General features: G+C 46.2%; 2 protein-coding genes across 9 annotated transcripts in view; one reads left to right on the plus strand and one right to left on the minus strand.

Annotated features, from left to right (window-relative positions):
- Positions 1–17,868, minus strand: part of ZAP70 (zeta chain of T cell receptor associated protein kinase 70) — a 34,125-nt gene that overhangs the window by 11,190 nt on the left and 5,067 nt on the right. Inside the window, exons 1-4 of one of the 3 annotated variants that reach the window (XM_068919614.1) lie at positions 4,577–4,688; positions 3,195–3,651; positions 1,677–1,837; positions 857–995 (exon numbers count right to left, since the gene is read on the minus strand). In XM_068919614.1, coding sequence (XP_068775715.1) covers positions 857–995; positions 1,677–1,837; positions 3,195–3,596 — 702 coding nt within the window. In that variant the 5' untranslated portion in view covers positions 3,597–3,651; positions 4,577–4,688. Of the gene's footprint in view, positions 1–856; positions 996–1,676; positions 1,838–3,194; positions 3,652–4,576; positions 4,689–17,868 lie in introns of those variants that run through there. The other 2 variants (XM_009667178.2, XM_068919615.1) reach the window with 2 other exon arrangements.
- Positions 7,228–17,868, plus strand: part of ADAMTS10 (ADAM metallopeptidase with thrombospondin type 1 motif 10) — an 83,102-nt gene continuing 72,461 nt past the window's right edge. For 2 of the 6 annotated variants that reach the window (XM_068919609.1, XM_068919607.1), the window contains exons 1-2: positions 7,228–7,357; positions 9,593–9,701. The gene's annotated coding sequence lies outside the window, so the exon portion shown is untranslated. Of the gene's footprint in view, positions 7,358–7,430; positions 7,481–9,536; positions 9,702–15,363; positions 15,379–17,868 lie in introns of those variants that run through there. The other 4 variants (XM_068919608.1, XM_068919611.1, XM_068919610.1 and 1 more) reach the window with 3 other exon arrangements.

Genomic DNA, 17,868 nt, shown 5'->3' on the forward strand with positions numbered 1-17,868 from the left:
TTGAACCCTTGGCTGTGGGAGCCAGCTGGGGTTGCTGAGGCTGACACTGCCAAATTGCATTCCCTGAAAACTCTGCCTCATCACTTCCTGAGGTGGTGGGATTGCTGGGAAATTACAACCATCTTCTGCCTGTGAACATTCTCCTGAAGCCCCTGACTGTCTGGGGTGATAGGATGCGTCTTGTGGCACTTGGATCTTCAGTCTTGATAATGACTTTGGCAGTTGGCTCAAGACTTGGCCTCCCCTAGTCGATGCACAGAAGTCAGTCACTTGAAAAATGAAGTTGCAATCCACAGACAATAGTTTTTCAGGTCCAGGAGCAGTGTAGGAGATGCACAGGAGGGACAGATTGGGATAAGCAGTTTCATCGGGACTAGCTGCGGGCAGAAGTCCATGGCTATAAGGGACTGTGCTGCGGCTGCATGTGTGATATTTGCTGATGGGGTACAGGTGTAATTAATATGACCATCTCAAGTATCCTGGCTTAAAGCTAAGAATGGAGAGCAATGATCCTCTTGTTTCCTTGGAAAGACAGCAGGCTAGTGTTAGGCATGAAGACAGTGGTAAGGCCAGCACTATTTCAGAGCAGCTGTGATATTCTAGACTTTACATCTACATAGCTAGGAGCACATGTTGTTGCACAGAAATGCACGCAATGAGGTGAGCTGATAGCCAGATCCAGGGGATATAAAGGCTTTCTGGAAGGAGCTAAACTGTACATGTATGGTCTTAAAGTCTGGTCTTAAAGGCTCCAGATAGCCTTTCCCATCCCCCAAGGCATGGGCGGCTATATCAAAGGAAAAGTGCCTTCGCCTTATTAGGACACCAGTGGGGTCACCATCCCCGAGTACGTTACCTGCCAGAGCGTGTCGAACTTGGTTCCTTCAGGGATGGAGTACTTGCCGGACTTGTCCTGGTCTATGCGATAGTGATACACGGTTTTGCCATAGACAAGGGAGAGAGCATAGGTGCCGTTTTCCTTCCTTTCTCTCAGCCTGGTAGGAAGGAGAACTATTAAGAGCAATTCTAGATTTTGTCTCCAAGTTACTGTGGCTGCAGAGTGGCAAGTCGCTGGGTGAGTACTTGCTAAGGTGTCCCTGGACCTCACTGTTAGAATTGCCACCTTCCTGACACTCTTCTGCCTAGATTGAGGGTGTACACCATTCACCTACATACTCTTGCCCCTCTCTTCCGTCCCCTCCAGCTAATTTTTTCTTTTTCTAACTCATTCAGGAGATAATTAAATTCAGGGCTGTCTCACCTCTTCAAAGATGCATGCATAGAGTCCCTATTCTAGCAGAGCAAAAGCTTTCTCCTGTATTGGGCTGGCCATACAGTGTCCCCTTTTCAATGTGAAATATCTCCTTCCACTGAACTCTGTATCTCACATCAACCTGTGCAATAACAAGCATAGTTAATACAAATGTCTAAACATGAGAAACACAAAAAGCTTAAGATAGGCTCTAGGCGCTTCATGGAGACCAGACACTGTTTGGGTGATAATATGTTTGGGGTGTCAGATCCTCTCTTTGAAAGATCTGTAACCATAGTCTGACAATATCCAGCTAAGCTCTTCTCAAGAACTGTCACATGTAACAAAATTAGAGGGAAGTGGAGGTGAGGAAATGGTAGCGAGTACAGAGATCATGGCATCTCCTAGGGTTTTGCATACTCACAGGAATTTCCCATCAGGTTGCGCTCCGGAGTAAAGCCTCCGTTCAGCTTCGTCCCGGGCAATGTTACCATGATACCAGGGCATCCTCTCATGCGCAGTGGTGGCAATGAGTTTCTCCACCTGTGGAGCCTGACTTATGATGGCCTGTTCGAGTGCATCCCCCTGGAAGAGAGTGAGAAATGAGACCATCTGCAGTTGTTGACTGGCTTCAATATGATTTATTTTGCACCCTCTTTGACAGATGGCACAGGAAACTTAGGAGATCTCAGAATTGAACTGCCTATGACTTTATGACTTGTCTATAGCAATAGTGACTTGAACTCTATTCTGCTGAAAAGCAGAACTACTCACTTATCTAGATTGGTCTCATCCCTTGAATGCATCTGCAGACCATTGACTTGCTGGTGAGAGAAGAGAAAAGTCATCATGTTCATGCAGGGGATCTTGACACCATGATCAAAGGGTGTCTTTCAACCTTGTATTGGTGGGAGAGGAGGACCCTGTTCTGGTGCCTCTGCCTTCCTGGCTGCTCTCTGTCCTCATACACTAGAACCTGTCAAGAGCAGTGCAATCTGGAAATCACATGGGATACCCAAAATTATTTTTACTAGCCCCACACGCTTTATAAACAGTTGCATTTTTTCATTTGCCAGTAGATGGCAATGTCCTTTACATTATCTACCAGCGTTCACAAATCTGCTTCCATGGAGACAACCTATAGAAGACCTCATCTTGTCAAGCACCTTTGCTCTAAAATAGGCCAAATTTAGAGATCTTTCCCAAAGAGGGTATGGATCATAAGGAGCCTGCATGAGCCATCTTTCAGAAAGGGACATGGAGGTGACTGAGTAGCTGCTGTTGAGGTAACAGTAGGTAAAAGGAAATTAATTATGTGGCTGCCAGTGTGACCACTTACAGAATTTGTCTGTATCATTATATATTACAGTATACAACCAAGTGTGGGAATTTCTGTAGCTATTTTTGAATTTAAATGACAGGCCTGATCCAGGATCTCTGTCTCGTAGTCAAAACCTCCACTAACTTCAAACAGTGAGGAAAAACTGAGCAAGAGTTTGAGTCTGTTTTCTTTGTACCTTGAACACAACATCACGGAGGCACAGACGCCTTATGCGGAGAGCAATGGTCAAACAACAGCGAGTGCCCAGTGAGCTGCAAAGGAGCAAATGGCACAGGGGGAAATGCCTTTGCAAAGTCTACTGTAAACTCTAATGCTCTGCAGAGCAGACACAGCACTAATTGTTAAGAGAAAGAATCTGAAGGCTTAGGAAGAGGTTTAGACCTGTTTCTGAAGACGAAACTGAAAAAAATTAGAGATTTAAGACTCCTCTAAATGCCAGAAGCCTCTGGGTAGAAGGACCTTGCTCTAGTAATAAAAAGACCATGCTGTAGTGTAAGAGGAGGAAAACAGAGACGAAGGATATCAGGGTGGCAAGCTGCAGTAAGTCCCCAGGGAGTACTTCTTGCACACTCCCACACCAGCATTGACAATGGCCAGTACCTCTAGTTTCCATGTCTGCCGGACATATTCGCGCACCATATTGTCCCTCATGCTGTCGAAGACACCGGGCTGGGGCTCCACGCCACTGGGGCGATTGCAAGGCTTGCGGAGGGTGCAGCAAAGCCCATCAGCATCCTTTGAGTAGAATTCGCAGAGCTCCTCCGGCCCACAGTGTGCCTTGCCCCCCGCAATGGCGTAGGTACCATTCATCTGGCGCTCAATGGAGTAGTGATAAAACTGCAGGTTGCAGACCATGGAGAGGACATATCCCCCCAGATTGCGCAGGCATTGCCGCAGCAGGAACAGGCCATCCGACATGCCCGCCAGCTTGAGGTACTCCTCAGCTTCTGACCTGGCAATGCTGCCGTAGTAAAAGGGCAGGTGCGCAGCAGCATTGGGCATCTCTGCACACCTACTGGGACTGCTTGGGTCAGCTCACAGGCTGCTGATGCTGGACCTGGGAGAGAAAAGCAAAGTGTTTCCCTGAAACATAGTATTGCAGAGAGATTGAAATGGACGTTTCTGGAATTCAGACTTGTCTGTCTAGAAGTCTTTAGCCCTCAATTGCCTATATCTAGGGTAAATTCAAATATCACACAGAGAGACACAAAGGATGCATGCGTGTTCCTGGCCAGAGAATCCCACACAATGATTCCTGTATCAGGCCCTGGACTGAGCCAGAAAGCATATTCAGACACCACCTGATGTTGATTTAAAGATTTGAAGCAATAAGGACTCCACCAAACCCAACAGTGAATTGTTCCAATGGTTAATTACCTTCACTATTAAAAATGTGCTTCTTATATCCATTCGGAAGTTCTCTAGCTTTGACTTCCTACCATTTTCTCTCCAGCCCTGCTCACAATAAAAGGAAATTCTTTTCTTCTCTGAATAATTAATTTTGCCATGAGAGCTTACTAAAGCCAAAATCTTAGATGGATTAAGATTAGGATGTTAGACAGACATTAAATGTCTGAAAAGCATTTGAATACACAATCGCACCAAGCGCAACAGAAGTTAAAGGATAAACCCAATTGCTTCTAGGCAGACATTAGCCACCAACTGACAGGAGTAAGGAAAAACCTTCCTCTCTTTGTCTCTTGATAAATTTTGTGAATTTTCTTCCACAATACCTGACTCTGGCTGGTTTATGAGTTTGGCCGATACTCTCATCTATTTATCACTATGGCCAATACTCTCATTCCTGTTTCTAGTCCCGCGTATAGTCCAGAGAAAGCTGCCGCTCAGTCAGCCGTCAGTCATTGCAAAGTGAGTAAAAACTCACTATCTCTGCCAAGCTGAAATGTGTAAATATTTCCTGTATGGGAGGTATTACTGGAGTCCCTAGACTCACAACAGCCTGAAAACAGAAATGAACCTACCACCTCACTGCTGTGGCACCAGTTCTCAGCAGGAATCCAATGAGCGGTAACACTTTGTTGACTGAGTCATTGCAGAGCCCCTTCTGCCAAAGAGCTATAGGTTTTGTATCAAATCGTCTAAAATCCAGCCCACAAACTGAAGCTAATTTCCGGTGGTTAATGGAAACATTACCAGATTTGAAGGGTCTCATTTGTTCTCTGGAGCCTGATCTTTGATTAAATCATTGCGCAGATGTTGACCCCAATGAGAGCAAATGTGTCAGTGACATTCAAAGTAAAGAAAATCCAGCTCTGGGGCCAATTCTCTGGGTATTTGCCCTGATTCTTCCCAATGTAACCCTCATTTCTGAACCCAGTGGAAAAAGCTGCTGCCCGATCAGCTGGTCCTGCTGCGATATTTCAAAACTGGCCTGTTCTCTCGGGTACTGGCTGGACCTGTCACTTGGCTGGGGGACAGGTCTGCTCTGTGTTATAAGCTAGCTTGCCTTAGTCTGCTAAGTAGCATTAAAAATAGGGCTACTGCCAGTTAGCCTCCAGGCCCACTGGAGTTAGGAGAAGGTTGACTGGATATGTGCTGGGTATCAGTAGATATGGGATGGGGGTTAAGAGGAAATTTCTCAGGAGAAACCATCCAGCTGTACATGCCCTGCTCTGCCTAGAGTACAACAGCGAAGACCTGTGGGGAGCTGGACTTATGGCAACCATACTCTTTTCTAGCTATTTGTTTGTCTTCAGTAAGCCCAGAAGTGGCCTTGTGATGAGAACAGGAAGGGAAAGCAGACTCAGCGGAGGAGGCATTTTACTAAAGCAGGAAACCACAACAGGAAGCCGTCAGTGGTGTTTGCAACTTGGGTACAGGACTAAAGTGAACTGTTTCAGGCACAGTACAAATAACCCTAAATTGTGAAGCCCCTTAAATCAAATTCATGAAATGAGGCAGAGTGGGGGCTTGGCAGACCTGCCAGCCTGGAACACAGATGGCAAATGAGAACACCCTGCAGCTCAGACACTAACTAACTGGAGTCGTGCTTGTAATCAAAGCCAGCATCCTAACAATATCCTCTGTGCTCCTACAGGAATGCTCCAGGCATCAAAAAACCCAAACACTGGGCAGATGCATCCCTCAGGTTCAACTTCTGAGGTGGGAGGACTGTCAGGTCTACCAGACCTCAGCCCAATCCCTGGTCCCAGGACAGGGGCACATCCCAGGCAAGTGGGTTGAAGGATGTGAAGGGCGAGGATTTCAGCTCCTGATTTTGAGTGCAGTTTCAGGCTCATGAGTCAAGCTCACAAGTCAAGGAAGAGAAGTGCTGAATGGGCACTGGAGGGCAGAGGGCTTTCTGCCTCCTCATATGCTACTAATTTCCACTCGTAACCTGGGTGAAACAGTATTTAAGTGAAAGGATGCTGTACCCAAATGCAGTGATTCCCTTTTCTGGAAAGCCCAGGACCAAAACGTCACAACAAATGGAACATGTCTGAAAATCTGTTCAGTCAGGTGACAATGAGATGGCAGGAAGACATTGGTCACCCCTGAGAGCTGCCACAAAGTTTCCAGTTGCTTCACAGGTGGTTATGTTACAAACAGACTGACTGGTTGTCTTCTCCAAGAACAGTGAGGAAATCCTCATAGAGGTAAGAGACCGAACCCAGAGATCAGAAGGTTGGTTCAGCTCATGGCAACCTCTTCATGCAAAGCCTCAGTGCCAGAAATGAACCCTATTCACTGCTCTTGAAGAAATTTCTGAAGTCCCCTGCCATTAGGGAAAGTCACCTCCTGAAGCCTGAGAGCCGGTTTGTGCCCTAGAACATGATGATTTATAGCACTTCTAATGCTCTCACTTTAAAAAAAATAGTCTATCCTATTGCAACTGTGGCTGTTTCTGTTGCCAGTATTCCCTCTCAAGGTCTCCTGGGCACAGCTAAGCTCTTACTCCAAACTATATATTGTGGAATTAAATTCTGTTCCTTAGCATTGGCTCTGTGTGGACCTGAACAACCCTGATAGAACCTGAACAGACTCTCACACACCTCATACAACTTTGTTTTTCCTCACTGTAAAATGTAGACAAGAGTAAGAACTGACCTCACGGACTGTTATGAATATAACAAACTAGAGCCTGTAAGAAGCTGTGCAAGGGGGCCTCCACTGCCATTAATTTCAAATAGCAGGACCTGATTTTTCCAGCACCTGCTAAATCTCTGTGTGCCTTGGGATACAGCAATGAAGGTGCGGAGCATTCCTGTTGACTTTGAGTGCTCAGCCCAGGGTAGAAATAGCCCCTGGGCAGAAAAACCTGTGAAAGGAGGGCACCTGTGATAGTGGCCACATTTGCAAGTTGGTGTTATGATGTGAAGATGCACCGAAAAAAGCAACACCCACGTAAAAAGCACAGTCAGAACTGCACACCATGAAACACAGAAAAGCCAGGCAGGAAGCTATTGAGATGTCAGTCAATCAGAACTATATATAGCTGGCCACTTGCTTTTATTGAGATCAGACAAGAACTGTCAGGAACTGGTGTGATTTTGTAATTTCTTGCAACAGCAAATCCACTTTGTGCTACACCCATGCCAATCCGTACCTAGCAGGCTGTACCAACAAAGCAGGAGGAAGCACTGGCAAATATTGGCATCCTCCTAGTACTCTTATTTTCTGTATCACTATTACGGTTGCCACAACCCCTCCTAATGCAGCCCCTGTTGGCTGGTCTGTCCCTTTAAGGTCGCTGGGGGCGAGCCTGCCCTGCTGGAGGAGTAACCCTTCCCTGGGGGAGAGAAGTAAGTGTAGCTGGGAGGGCTGGAAGCTGGGAATCCTGGGATGGGAAACAGGCCTGCAGGGTATAAAGGAGGCCTTGAGCAGTGCAGGGGCTTTGGAGGTGGTGGAAGGAGCTGCTGGCTGAGGTTTGTGCTAGCAATGTGGGAGGGATGGGGGAGCAGTCCTTCAAAAGAAGGAGCTAGGGGGAGGCAAGTGGACCTGCTAAATGGAAAATGTGTCTAGTGCTTGTGGTGTTGCTGAAAGGTTGGGTTGGGCTGTCCTGTCCTGTGGGAGCTGGGTGCTCTGGGAGTTCTTTCTGCTGTGCTCCCAGGTGTGGGAGAGTACCTGGGTGGTGTTGGGAGGCTGGTGGTCAATCCACTGGCTGTGGTGGAAACAGTGTGGGGTAGCAGAGGGTAGTGAGCGCTAGGAAGTTGGGAAAAGCTCTAGGGGGATGGTGCACAGGCCAGTGCCTGTGTGAGTGCTGCCTGCTCGGTACTTGGCTGCAGGAAGGTGAACCTCAGGGCCTGGCCCTGCTGAGGGTGCTGGCAGTGGGCATGGGAGCAGCTTGGTGCCTGGTGGGCAAGGAGTGCTGCTTGGGTGATGGCAGTAGCCTTGCAGGAAGTAAAAACACCTTTCTGAGTGCTTTGTGCTGACCTGTTGCCCAGCCCTGTTGCAGTAGCTGGGGGAAGAATAAGTGTGTCCAATTGTGCCTTTTACAGCTTTGCCTTTTCCAAGCTTTAGTAAAGCTTGGGTAAAGTAAATGCTTGAGTAAAGCATCTTGCTCCAGGTTATCTCCAACTTCTGTTACTTACTGGACTCCCTAGGCACAGGCTGTTAGGGCTCTGCAGGTGCCCATAGAGGGGCAGCTGACTTGAGAGGAGGCTGAGTTGGCTGAGGGAGAGACTGTGGGGAAGGCGGAGGGGTATAGACAGGAGCTGGAAGTGGGAGCAGTGGTGGGTGCAGGCAGGAATGGCAGAAAGCAGCAGATAAAGCTGCAGTGAGACAAAGCCAGGGCAATGGAGGCAGCTGCTGATTGAGGCCTGTTCCCTCTGTATTGGCAGAGGTATAGTGATAATGGGCATGAGCCAGGCTGCTGCCAGGGATCTTCTGGCTTGCATTGCATTGTGGAGTAGAAGTTATCCCCGAGCCCTCCCTAACTGCAGCTTGCTCAGCCCCCAAGCCACAGCCTCTGTGATCTGGTGTCCACAACCATGGTAGAAATGTCCCATGAGGTCTTGCTTGCTACCCCTGGTGCTGAGGCTAATTGCCAACAATTTTAGCTCTGAGGCTGTTTGAAGGCACTGGTCAGGTACCTTGTAGCTTGCTTGAGTTGGCACAGGGGCCTGGAAAGTGCCAGCTGAGACTTCTTCCAGAGTCACAACTCCTGGATTCCCTTCTGATGTTTGTGACTTGGTCTGAGAACTTGACTTCAAGCAGAGAGCCTGAGTGAAAGTGTGAAGGGCTGAAAAATGTCTGAAGTGTAGCAGGATTTCCCTTCCTAAATCCTCCTTCCTAGGAGAAGTGGGCAATGGGCAAGAGGGTGAACTGCAAAGGGCTGATTCCTGGAGCTCAGGCTACAGGCAGTACAGCATTACTGGTGTCTGACAAAACTCTGCCTTTAGTGTTCCTGTAATCAGTGTGACAGATACCACAGTGCCAAAGTTGAGAGATTGCTCTTTGTGGTATAGGTGTCCTTTTCCCCAAGGCACAGAGTTTGAGAATGATATTTTACTATTTAGAAGACTACAAAGTAATTTCGGGCTATTCAAAAGGAGGGCAGGATATAGTCCAAATGAACCTGAGTGCTCACCCTGGGTGAATTACTTTAAGGGCACCTTTTTTTTATGTTAATAACAAAAGGCTTAAAGTAATTTTGATTCCACTGAAATAGTTCTTCAGTTTTTTTCTTTAGAATTTACTTTGGATTGGCTTGATCACACTCTCCTAATTGTTCTTGATTAGCACTTGATTCTTATTTCAGCATTCCATAGCAGCTATTCCCAAGGCTTCCTCATGAGCCCATACCCACTTACATTCCTGGCTACAACTGCTGCCTTAACCTTCCTGCTGACTGCTTATTAAAACCTTGCTACCCAACCACTTATCAACACTTTAGCTATGTGTGAGTGGGAGTTTATGAAAGTGAGCCCATTTAAGTCTGTTTGTACTCATAAGCAGTGTGCTTTCTGCTTGTATTTAAAGATAATCATCTCTTCTGCTTGTCAGTGAGTATTACTGACTCAGTCCTACCTGAAAAGGTTGTGTTTACAGAAACCTCAAGGGAAAAACTCCCCACTTCTGCTGGACTCCTGTGCTCTGATTCCTACTAAGGACCTTGTCTCCTTTTATTGTGATTGAAGCAAGCAGGTAAGTCCAAGCTGCCCATGGATCTCTGGCCATGTGCAAAGATCTTCCATATAGTTCTCCCCCTTTGGAGTGGCACATAGGATCCATTTGGCCCCAATAATAATTGATAGTCCTTTTTGAAGGAAAATGCTGAATTCCATAGTAGCCTTCTCTGGGCCCAGAAAGGGGCCTGGTGCATGCACTCCTGTGATGCACTCAGTGCAAAGATGCCTAACGATACGAGGACTGTCCCGAACACAGAGGCTTTGGAAAGGGCTGGTACTGTGGAGATCAATAACTTTCTTCCTGTCCCCTCCCAAATCTTTGGCCAAGACCTAGTGCCGGCCAAGACCTAGTGCCAGCCAAGACACAGTATTCTTGGAGATGGAAATACGGGACAATTCTGCTCAAATGCTTGTAGCTTTGGTCTTAAGGTACTCTGCTTTGACTTGGCCCCTCTGAACCTACCCAAAGGGTGAGGGTGCTCATCCTTCTCAGAAGGGGAAAAATTGTGCATAGAGCATGGAAAATCGATGACACACTTGTTTGGTGCAGTCAGATGGCAATAAAGGCCTAAGCTCATTCATATCCTGCTGGGGACTTGTTTTCCTTCTGCGGTAATTTGTCAAATGCTAATGAGCGGAAGCAATTTGCTCCTATAGCTTTGAACGTGGGAGAGCAGGAGGGGGATGGGGAGGGAGAAGGCCACCTGCATGGGAGCCTTGTGGGTATAACTATCTGCCTGTCTTGTTCAAGCTGTTGCTGTAACAGCCAGGACTGCCGTGTTCCCAGAAAGCAGTTTCCTGGTGTTACCCTGCTCTTTCCGAGCTCTTGGCTGATGGTTGAGGATCCACAGTGCAGCCACCTCAGGGACAGCGTGAGGCAGGGCTTGGTGCTTCCCAGCATGAGATTAGGGCAGATATTGATGCATGATATAGGAGGGAAATCAGGCCGACTGCAATCCCCTAAACCACAATATTACAGCAAAAAGTACCTGTGGGTCTCTAATGGACCCATGGAGACAGTGCTTCTGTATTAACACAGATGAACTGTTGCACATGTGAACTTTTTCCTGTTCTACATGTGGTCATGCCAGTCATGCATCATATGCCCTTTCTAGTAGAGCACATCTATCTGAGGAAAACCTTGTTGTCTAGTTGCGCTCCGCTCAGGGAGTGGGGAGGGAAAGACGCAACAGAGCATGCAGACCTCGGTGTCTAGGGAGCACAGCATAGAAGAATGTAGGTGGCTAGTCTTAGCAGTCTGATTTGCACTAGGCAATGACTGGCCACAGAGCTGACTTTAAATGCTTTTCCAATTAGTTCTGCCCTTAACCAAAGGAAAATTTGGCTAAATACTTGGCTCCTTCTCTAAAGAAAAATGCATTGGTTCTTTAAATAGTGCTCCTTTTCCATGAAAAGATCCCTAAGCAAGAGTGTATACTAGATAGGAGCCTGGCAGACCCTGGTAATTTGGAATGTAAAGAATCATATTCATCCTAAAAATGATGCATACAATGAGGGGCACAGAAGAATCTAACAATGCAGTGCTTTATTTAAACTCAGTCTGACATTTAATATTTCAGAAACACCCAGTGATCTGGATGGGCCTGAGTACACTGACTCATGACTCCTGCAGTGATGGAGCTTTGCCCTTGGCTTCCCAGAGGCTGAGTTAGAGCAGGAATTGACACCTGAGCTTGAGTGCCTCCTTGATTTAGTGAACCCTTGTCACAGATTCAGTAGCATCCTTTGCTCTGCCAAGTGTCCCTGGCTAGCAGCTTCCCTTTTGAGGTGCCTGGAATAGATGGAGCGCTGAGGTCTATGGGCAGGATTGACTCTGCCTTGTAGTGAAGAGAAAGCAAAGTCATTGTGTTGCCCCAGCATGAGGGGTCCTGCAGTAGCTTGTGCTCATCTGTGTATGGATTTGATTTGCAAGGCTGATGGATAAACCTCTACAAAAACACCCTGCTGATCCCTTATACAGCTACAGAAAACACTTCTGGCTCTGGGCCTGTTGGTCTGGAACAGTTTTAATTAAGGCTCTAATTCTGGTGAATAGACAGCTTCCTGCTTGGTGTCCACGAGTGCTCCTGTGGTCTGCTAACTCAGCTATGGATCATTGCCTCTAAAGAGATGATGCCAGGGTACGTATTCTAGGGACAAGTGGGCACAGAACCTGTGCCTGTATTTACCTGCCAGGTAGAGCTTGAAGTTGACTGTTAACCAGAGGGTTGGTGCTTCAGCAGGATCATCTGTCTTGGAGCATAGGAGATGGATTCATGGGGCCAGTGAAAGAAAAGTGCACTAAGGTGTGTATATGTCAGGGGAGAGGGGCTCTGTTTTGTTGCTTTCTGCCACCAGGCCTCTCCATTTCCTTGTAAAGGGCTTTTGCTGAAATAAGAGCCTAGCACCCAGCATCGTGGTCCTGGAGACTAACTACTTCCAGTGGGGAGCATTTGGAGAGCAGCAGGCTGAAGAAAGACTAAATAAGACAGATGGGTTGTGCAGTGCCCACAGGGCTAGCCTAGAGTTTGAACTTGATCCTTCTTCTAGTAGCTTAGCCCTACCTCACTTACCAGGCTGCAGTGGCAGTGATACAGAAGGCTTTTGAGCCACATCCGTATGAGAGTGCAGAGCCATAATAGAACTAACTGTAAATAAGTCTTTCAAGTCCCACATTGGCTAGGGTCTTTTTGGCAGTGCTCAGCAGGTACCTTCCTTAGCAGAACTGAAACCTGCTGAGCAGGTTAGATGCTGTTCTGAACAAAGTTTCTCACCTCTGCCTCTCTTGCTGCTCTGGGTGGTGGAGTGATTGACAGAACTGTATCTTCAACTGCAGAATGACCCAACCCGGAACCTTGTGTTTTTTCTACATAATAAAAACATCTGTATTTGTTTTGCATTTGTTAATTAAAAAATAAGCCTTAAGCTCAGCTATTATGTTTAGCAGCACTTGTCTTTCATACCTAGAGATTCCCTAGAAGATCACAGCAACCTTGTGTGCTGCGTGTGAGTACAAGCTTTGTCCTGAAAAGCTGAAGTAGAAAAAGTAGGGTAAGAAGGAGGGGAGAGAGGCAAACTGAGGAGAGGAGGGTCATTGTGTCCATAGTTGCAGTCAGATCAGTTGTACAGCTCAAAACAAGCCTTGTTCCGTGGCTCCTGGGACTCTGAGCTCTGCAGCCACTGTTACAATGCCTTTCTGATGGAAGAGTTGATTTTTGTACTGAAGTGCAAAAAAACCCTGTCCTTCTCCTTAAATACATGATACCTAGCAAGTAAATTCTCTGTGAATACAAAAATGACATTGGAGTTTGGCAATCAACCCTCGCTTCACAAAATGCTGTTAGCTGAACCACTTATCTACTAGTGTTAGTTGGTGCAGCGAGCTCCAATGCTCAAAGGGGCGGTAAAAAACAGCACAGTGAGCAAATATTCGGCTCTCCCACCCTGTCGTAGTTCCAGATTAGATTTTTGTTACCTATAATGGTTCCTTGTAAAGGAAAACTGAGCTGGGCAGCCGGCTGCCCTGCTTGGTATAGTGTTGGGTTATCGAGTATGCTGGAGAGGCAGGGAAGGAGGTGAACTGTCTGGAGATAACATGGGTGGGCTCACCCATCTGCTGGCTGACCTTCAGTCAGGAGTTACACTCTGATTCTTCAGATCAGTTAACCTGCTGATTCAGTGGAAATTGATTGCATCTCACATGCAAGTTTCAGTCCTTTAATCATGCTGCCTTAATTTAGTTTCAAGAGGAAACAGTTACTGTGTCTCGGTCCATATTCTCTGCCCTCTGAGCATGTGTTCTCCTCTGGTCATATGCTTTGGTCACTGGGCTGTTTCACATGGTAGAGGCTGTCAGAGGCCAGCAAGCTATTAGTCTTCTGTATTCTGCAATACAACCTAGCTTCTCCTGTCACTACTGTATTTGGTGTATTTTTTTTAAGTATTCTCAGTTTGAACAATATCTCTACTCAGAGATGGCACTTCATACTCTCATTCTGTTCTATAGTCTTCCTCTGAAGCTGTCCCCAGAGTTCATCGAGACTATCTCAGAGTAAGAGTCCTAGGAGGATGGCTGCAAGAAATATAAGGAAGAAGGCAATTGCCACTGTGAGCTGATAGTGAGCTAGGTCTTGTCGGTGTTGCTGTGCGCCCGTTTCTCTGAATTTCAGCCAAGTCAAAGACTTCCACACACTCTGAACTCCCCCATAATTGAACATAGCTGCTGGATAGAGATTTCTGTTTGGGGGTAGGTTGGGTGTATGTAACAGTTAATATGCATGGAGCCAGTTTTGCTGGAATGGCTCTCAGAACATCGCAGAAGCAAACTTTAGAGGTGATTCAGCCTCATCTTCCAACATAGCTACCCCCAGTATGGGACACTGCAGCTATTGTGCTCCACAGTGCTGACACAATAGTGCCTTTAAAAAAAGGAGACTACCTTCCCTACACACTGTGAAAGGGATTTAGACAGGCAAAGTATAAATATCCAACTCGGAATTTGGCTAAAATACAAAAGCTAACGTATGTGCTTGTAATAAGTGCCACAGGCTTCCTAATGGCCACGAATCATCAGTTTCTCAATCTCATTTTGAAAGTCCAGGCGAAGTGGGCTAGCAGCAGATCCAGACATGACAAAATGCATGTTTTGGGCATCTGGTGTTTGCCACGAGTGTTGCAGCTATAGCTTTTGCTTTTATGAACACCTATTGCTGTAAGAGGAGTGAACGAAAGCTGTTGCCAGATGGGGAAAAGGCCAGCAGAGCATTGGATGCCCTCATTGCTCCTCAAATAAGCAAAGATGAGTTGTATTTACATGTAACAGATCAAAACAAAATTGCTATAGCTTTCAAAAAAGATACCACCCATGTGGTATAGTTCCGATGACAATGCTGGTGATTCCAGCGCCTTGGCACTGCTGAGTTTACTTATTTCAGTTAGCATTTTGATACTGGAGAAGGGTCAGAAACCCAGCACAAATTCGGAATAGAGCAATAAAAGTGATGAAGGGCCTGATGGGACTGATTAATGAGAATGCTTAGGAACAGAGTTTGCCAAGCATGACTGGGGGGAATGTGAGAGCAATCTAAAACTATCTGAAGAGCATGATCATCTTTCAGAGAGGAAAAGCTGTTTTGCGTGCTCTGCGAAGATATGAGGATAAAAGAAGAGAGATTAATCTGTGGAAATTAAGTGTGGTTATCAAGAAACACTTCCTAATAACAAGATCCATCAGTATGTGGAACAGTGTCTTCAGGGGAAATAGTGGAAGTCGTTGCTAGTCATTTAAACTGGATCAGAAAAGGTACTGTAGGGAACAATCCCCTACGAGCAGGAAGAAGCTGGGATGAGTAATAGGACTTTCCCATATCTAATTTCTGCAATTCTGAGTTCCATTTAAGGAAAATAATACTTTCATTTTCTTTCTCTGGCCAATGTAATTTCCAGTTCAGTCAGTGCTCCATGGAAAACTGAAAAACACTAAGTGCAGAAATATTTTGCTTCCAGTGTTGACACTTCTGGTGGTCTTTTGCTGGACATCAGTTTGAAATGAGATTGAAGTTCCCTACTTGCATGCAGACTAGGGATTGCATGGAGACTGGCAAATACTCTCCTGCACTACTTTCTTGTAACATGGCTCAGCCGTCATCTATGACTGACTAAGGTGGGAAAAAAAGCTCATTCTCCATGGTCTGGTAAGCTCTTAGCTTTTATCCTTTCTACACTGTCAGTGGGAGGTGGCAGTAATCAATGTCTACCCATGCTCGGTCACTTCTGCCCATGTTACCACGGGCAAAATGCACCATCTCCCTTTAGTTTTGCTTGGTACAAACATTACTTTGAACGAAACTTGCAGCCGAACATCCAGTTGCAAGCACCCGTTTCCCTTTCCTCTGTTGGATACAAGACACTGAAATGAACAGCAAACGGTTAATGTTGTCTTCCAGAAAATCCTCTGGTCACTGCTAGCTTCAGCTTCACTCTCCTGCAACCTCCCCTTGTCAGCTAAACATGCTGACTGCTTCCATTGTGGGATGCCAATAACCCATCAAAACAAATCCTCCAAGGAGGGACATCATGATCCAAGGAATAGGGCTTTGTGCTACAAGCCCTCTAGGTTGCTGGATTGCATCCAGCCGTGGCGGGGACAGGCTAGACATTCCTGTCTGGCAGTTGTTTGGGCGCTGTTAGCAGAATTGTTGTTCTCTCAGCCTGGTTCACATTGGGGTGGGTCTCTGTGGCAACAATTAGTTGCAAATAGCCTTTTTTTCGGCAGTCTCAGCAGAGAGAGTGGAAATCCTTCCAGGTCCTGGGGAAGCCTGTACACTGGCAGCTGTGCAGGGCATGTCCTGCCCTGCGTGGGCCCAGACTGAACAACTGAGTTCTCAGAAGTGCCCTGTGCTGTTTAACCCTACCCTCATAATGTGATTTCAGAGAGCTGTGGACAGCATTGAATGCCCCTGAAAACTCCCTGTTCCTCTGGCACCTACTGCTGCGATTGCTTTCTGTGACTATAGGGCCTTTCTCTACTCTTGTCCCTGCACTGAAATTATATTCCTCTGAGCAGTGTCTGCTGGCTCCTTTCACTGCTCAGTACGAAGCTGGAGTTTTTGCTGACTACCTGTCTTGTCAGTTTTTTGACTGTGGCAAGACCTATGTTGACATCCCTCTATCCTGTATAACTCTTCAGCTGAAGACGACAGGACCTAGAACATCTCATGCAAGATTTGGGGAGGGAGCTTCATTCACTGGTCTAAAGAAATGTATGTAGTCTGACATCCTTAACTAAAACTGTATTAATTTAATGAAGTGAGGCTTTAGTTACCAAACAAGTAATGGTTATGCTGGATGCACCTACTTCTGCCGTCTAGCCCTGTGCGTGAAAGATTATAATCTCCTCAGATGAAAAATGAGGGGCAAGCCGTATGTATATACTTATACTCTTAATCTTCAGGATCTTGGTTTCCCAGCACAAACACCCGAGTGTAAGAAGGTCATGATGCTTGCTTTAAACTCTTGCTATTTTTCCACTCACCTTGCAGATCTCAAACAACTTCTCTGATTCCAGTGTGAACTCCTAGAGAGTCACACAATGAGCCTTCCAAAGGGATGGAGAAAAGGCAGGTAGGAGCAGGACAGCCAGATGGGCAAAGAAAGTGACTAACCTGTTTTCTAATTGACCTGACCTGTCTAACTTTGTTTACTTAATCCCTTGGCAGAAGGCTATTTAGAAGCTTTTGGAAGCCCAAATTCATAGTATTTTCTTAAAAGACTTTAAGCGCTTATAATATTCACCTGGCTTCACTGTTCTGCTTTTATTGGCCAAAAACATAAAGGAGATGAAACCTGGGCACAAAACAATTGTATCGGACATCTCAGATATCAAAAGACTTTCTCTGGAATTTGAGCTCAGGATTTGAGCCAATGACTGATAGGTGAAGAGTCTATCTCATTCCAGCCTTGTCTGTATAATCTGGTTTTCTATTAATTGTTGACAGGCAGCAACAGTTCTAGATGCTTGGGGAGGGAGATTATTTTTTCAATCAAAGAACAGCTTAGACACATCCTCAAAAATACTAAGGTTTGAGATGATGTTCAAGCAGCTGGCAGTATTAGTGAACACTCATAGTTAGTAGGTAGTGTAGCCCTCCCCCCCCCCCCAAACAAATGGAATCTGAGATACTTTACTGCTCAGTTGCTTCTGCTCTGCAGTTCTGTAGGTTTGCTCATCCCAAATGCTGCCTGACTTGGGGCTGTTCCAGCAGCCCCTGGAAGAAGCCAGCACATCCCATTGAATTCATCGTGCTGCAGCACTGGTGGAATTCTCTGAGCAGCCCTGCCAAGACTCGCTGCGGATGAACTGGAAGGCACAATGTTCCACTTTGGTCTTTTTAACTCTTGCGATAGGATTTTTCTCAATGTGTCTGGGAAGGCTTTGAAATTATGCTTGTCAGCTTTAACCTAGCAATGTTTCAATGCTCTCAGCTGGAAAACCTGGAAGGTAGTGAAGAGCTTCCCCTGAGAGCTAAGGTCTTTTCCTGTCCATTCACAGGTTTTGCCCTAGGTTTTGCCCAGGCCAACGAGAACTTTAAGTCTTGAAAATGTGCCTTTGTTGGATGCTGAATGTGCTTTTTGCATTGGTATTCCACTGTTCAGTTCTTCTATTTTTCTAAGCAGCTGAGGGA

This window comes from Struthio camelus, chromosome 26 (genome assembly GCF_040807025.1).
Source record: "Struthio camelus isolate bStrCam1 chromosome 26, bStrCam1.hap1, whole genome shotgun sequence".
Classification (NCBI taxonomy): Eukaryota; Metazoa; Chordata; class Aves; order Struthioniformes; family Struthionidae; genus Struthio; species Struthio camelus.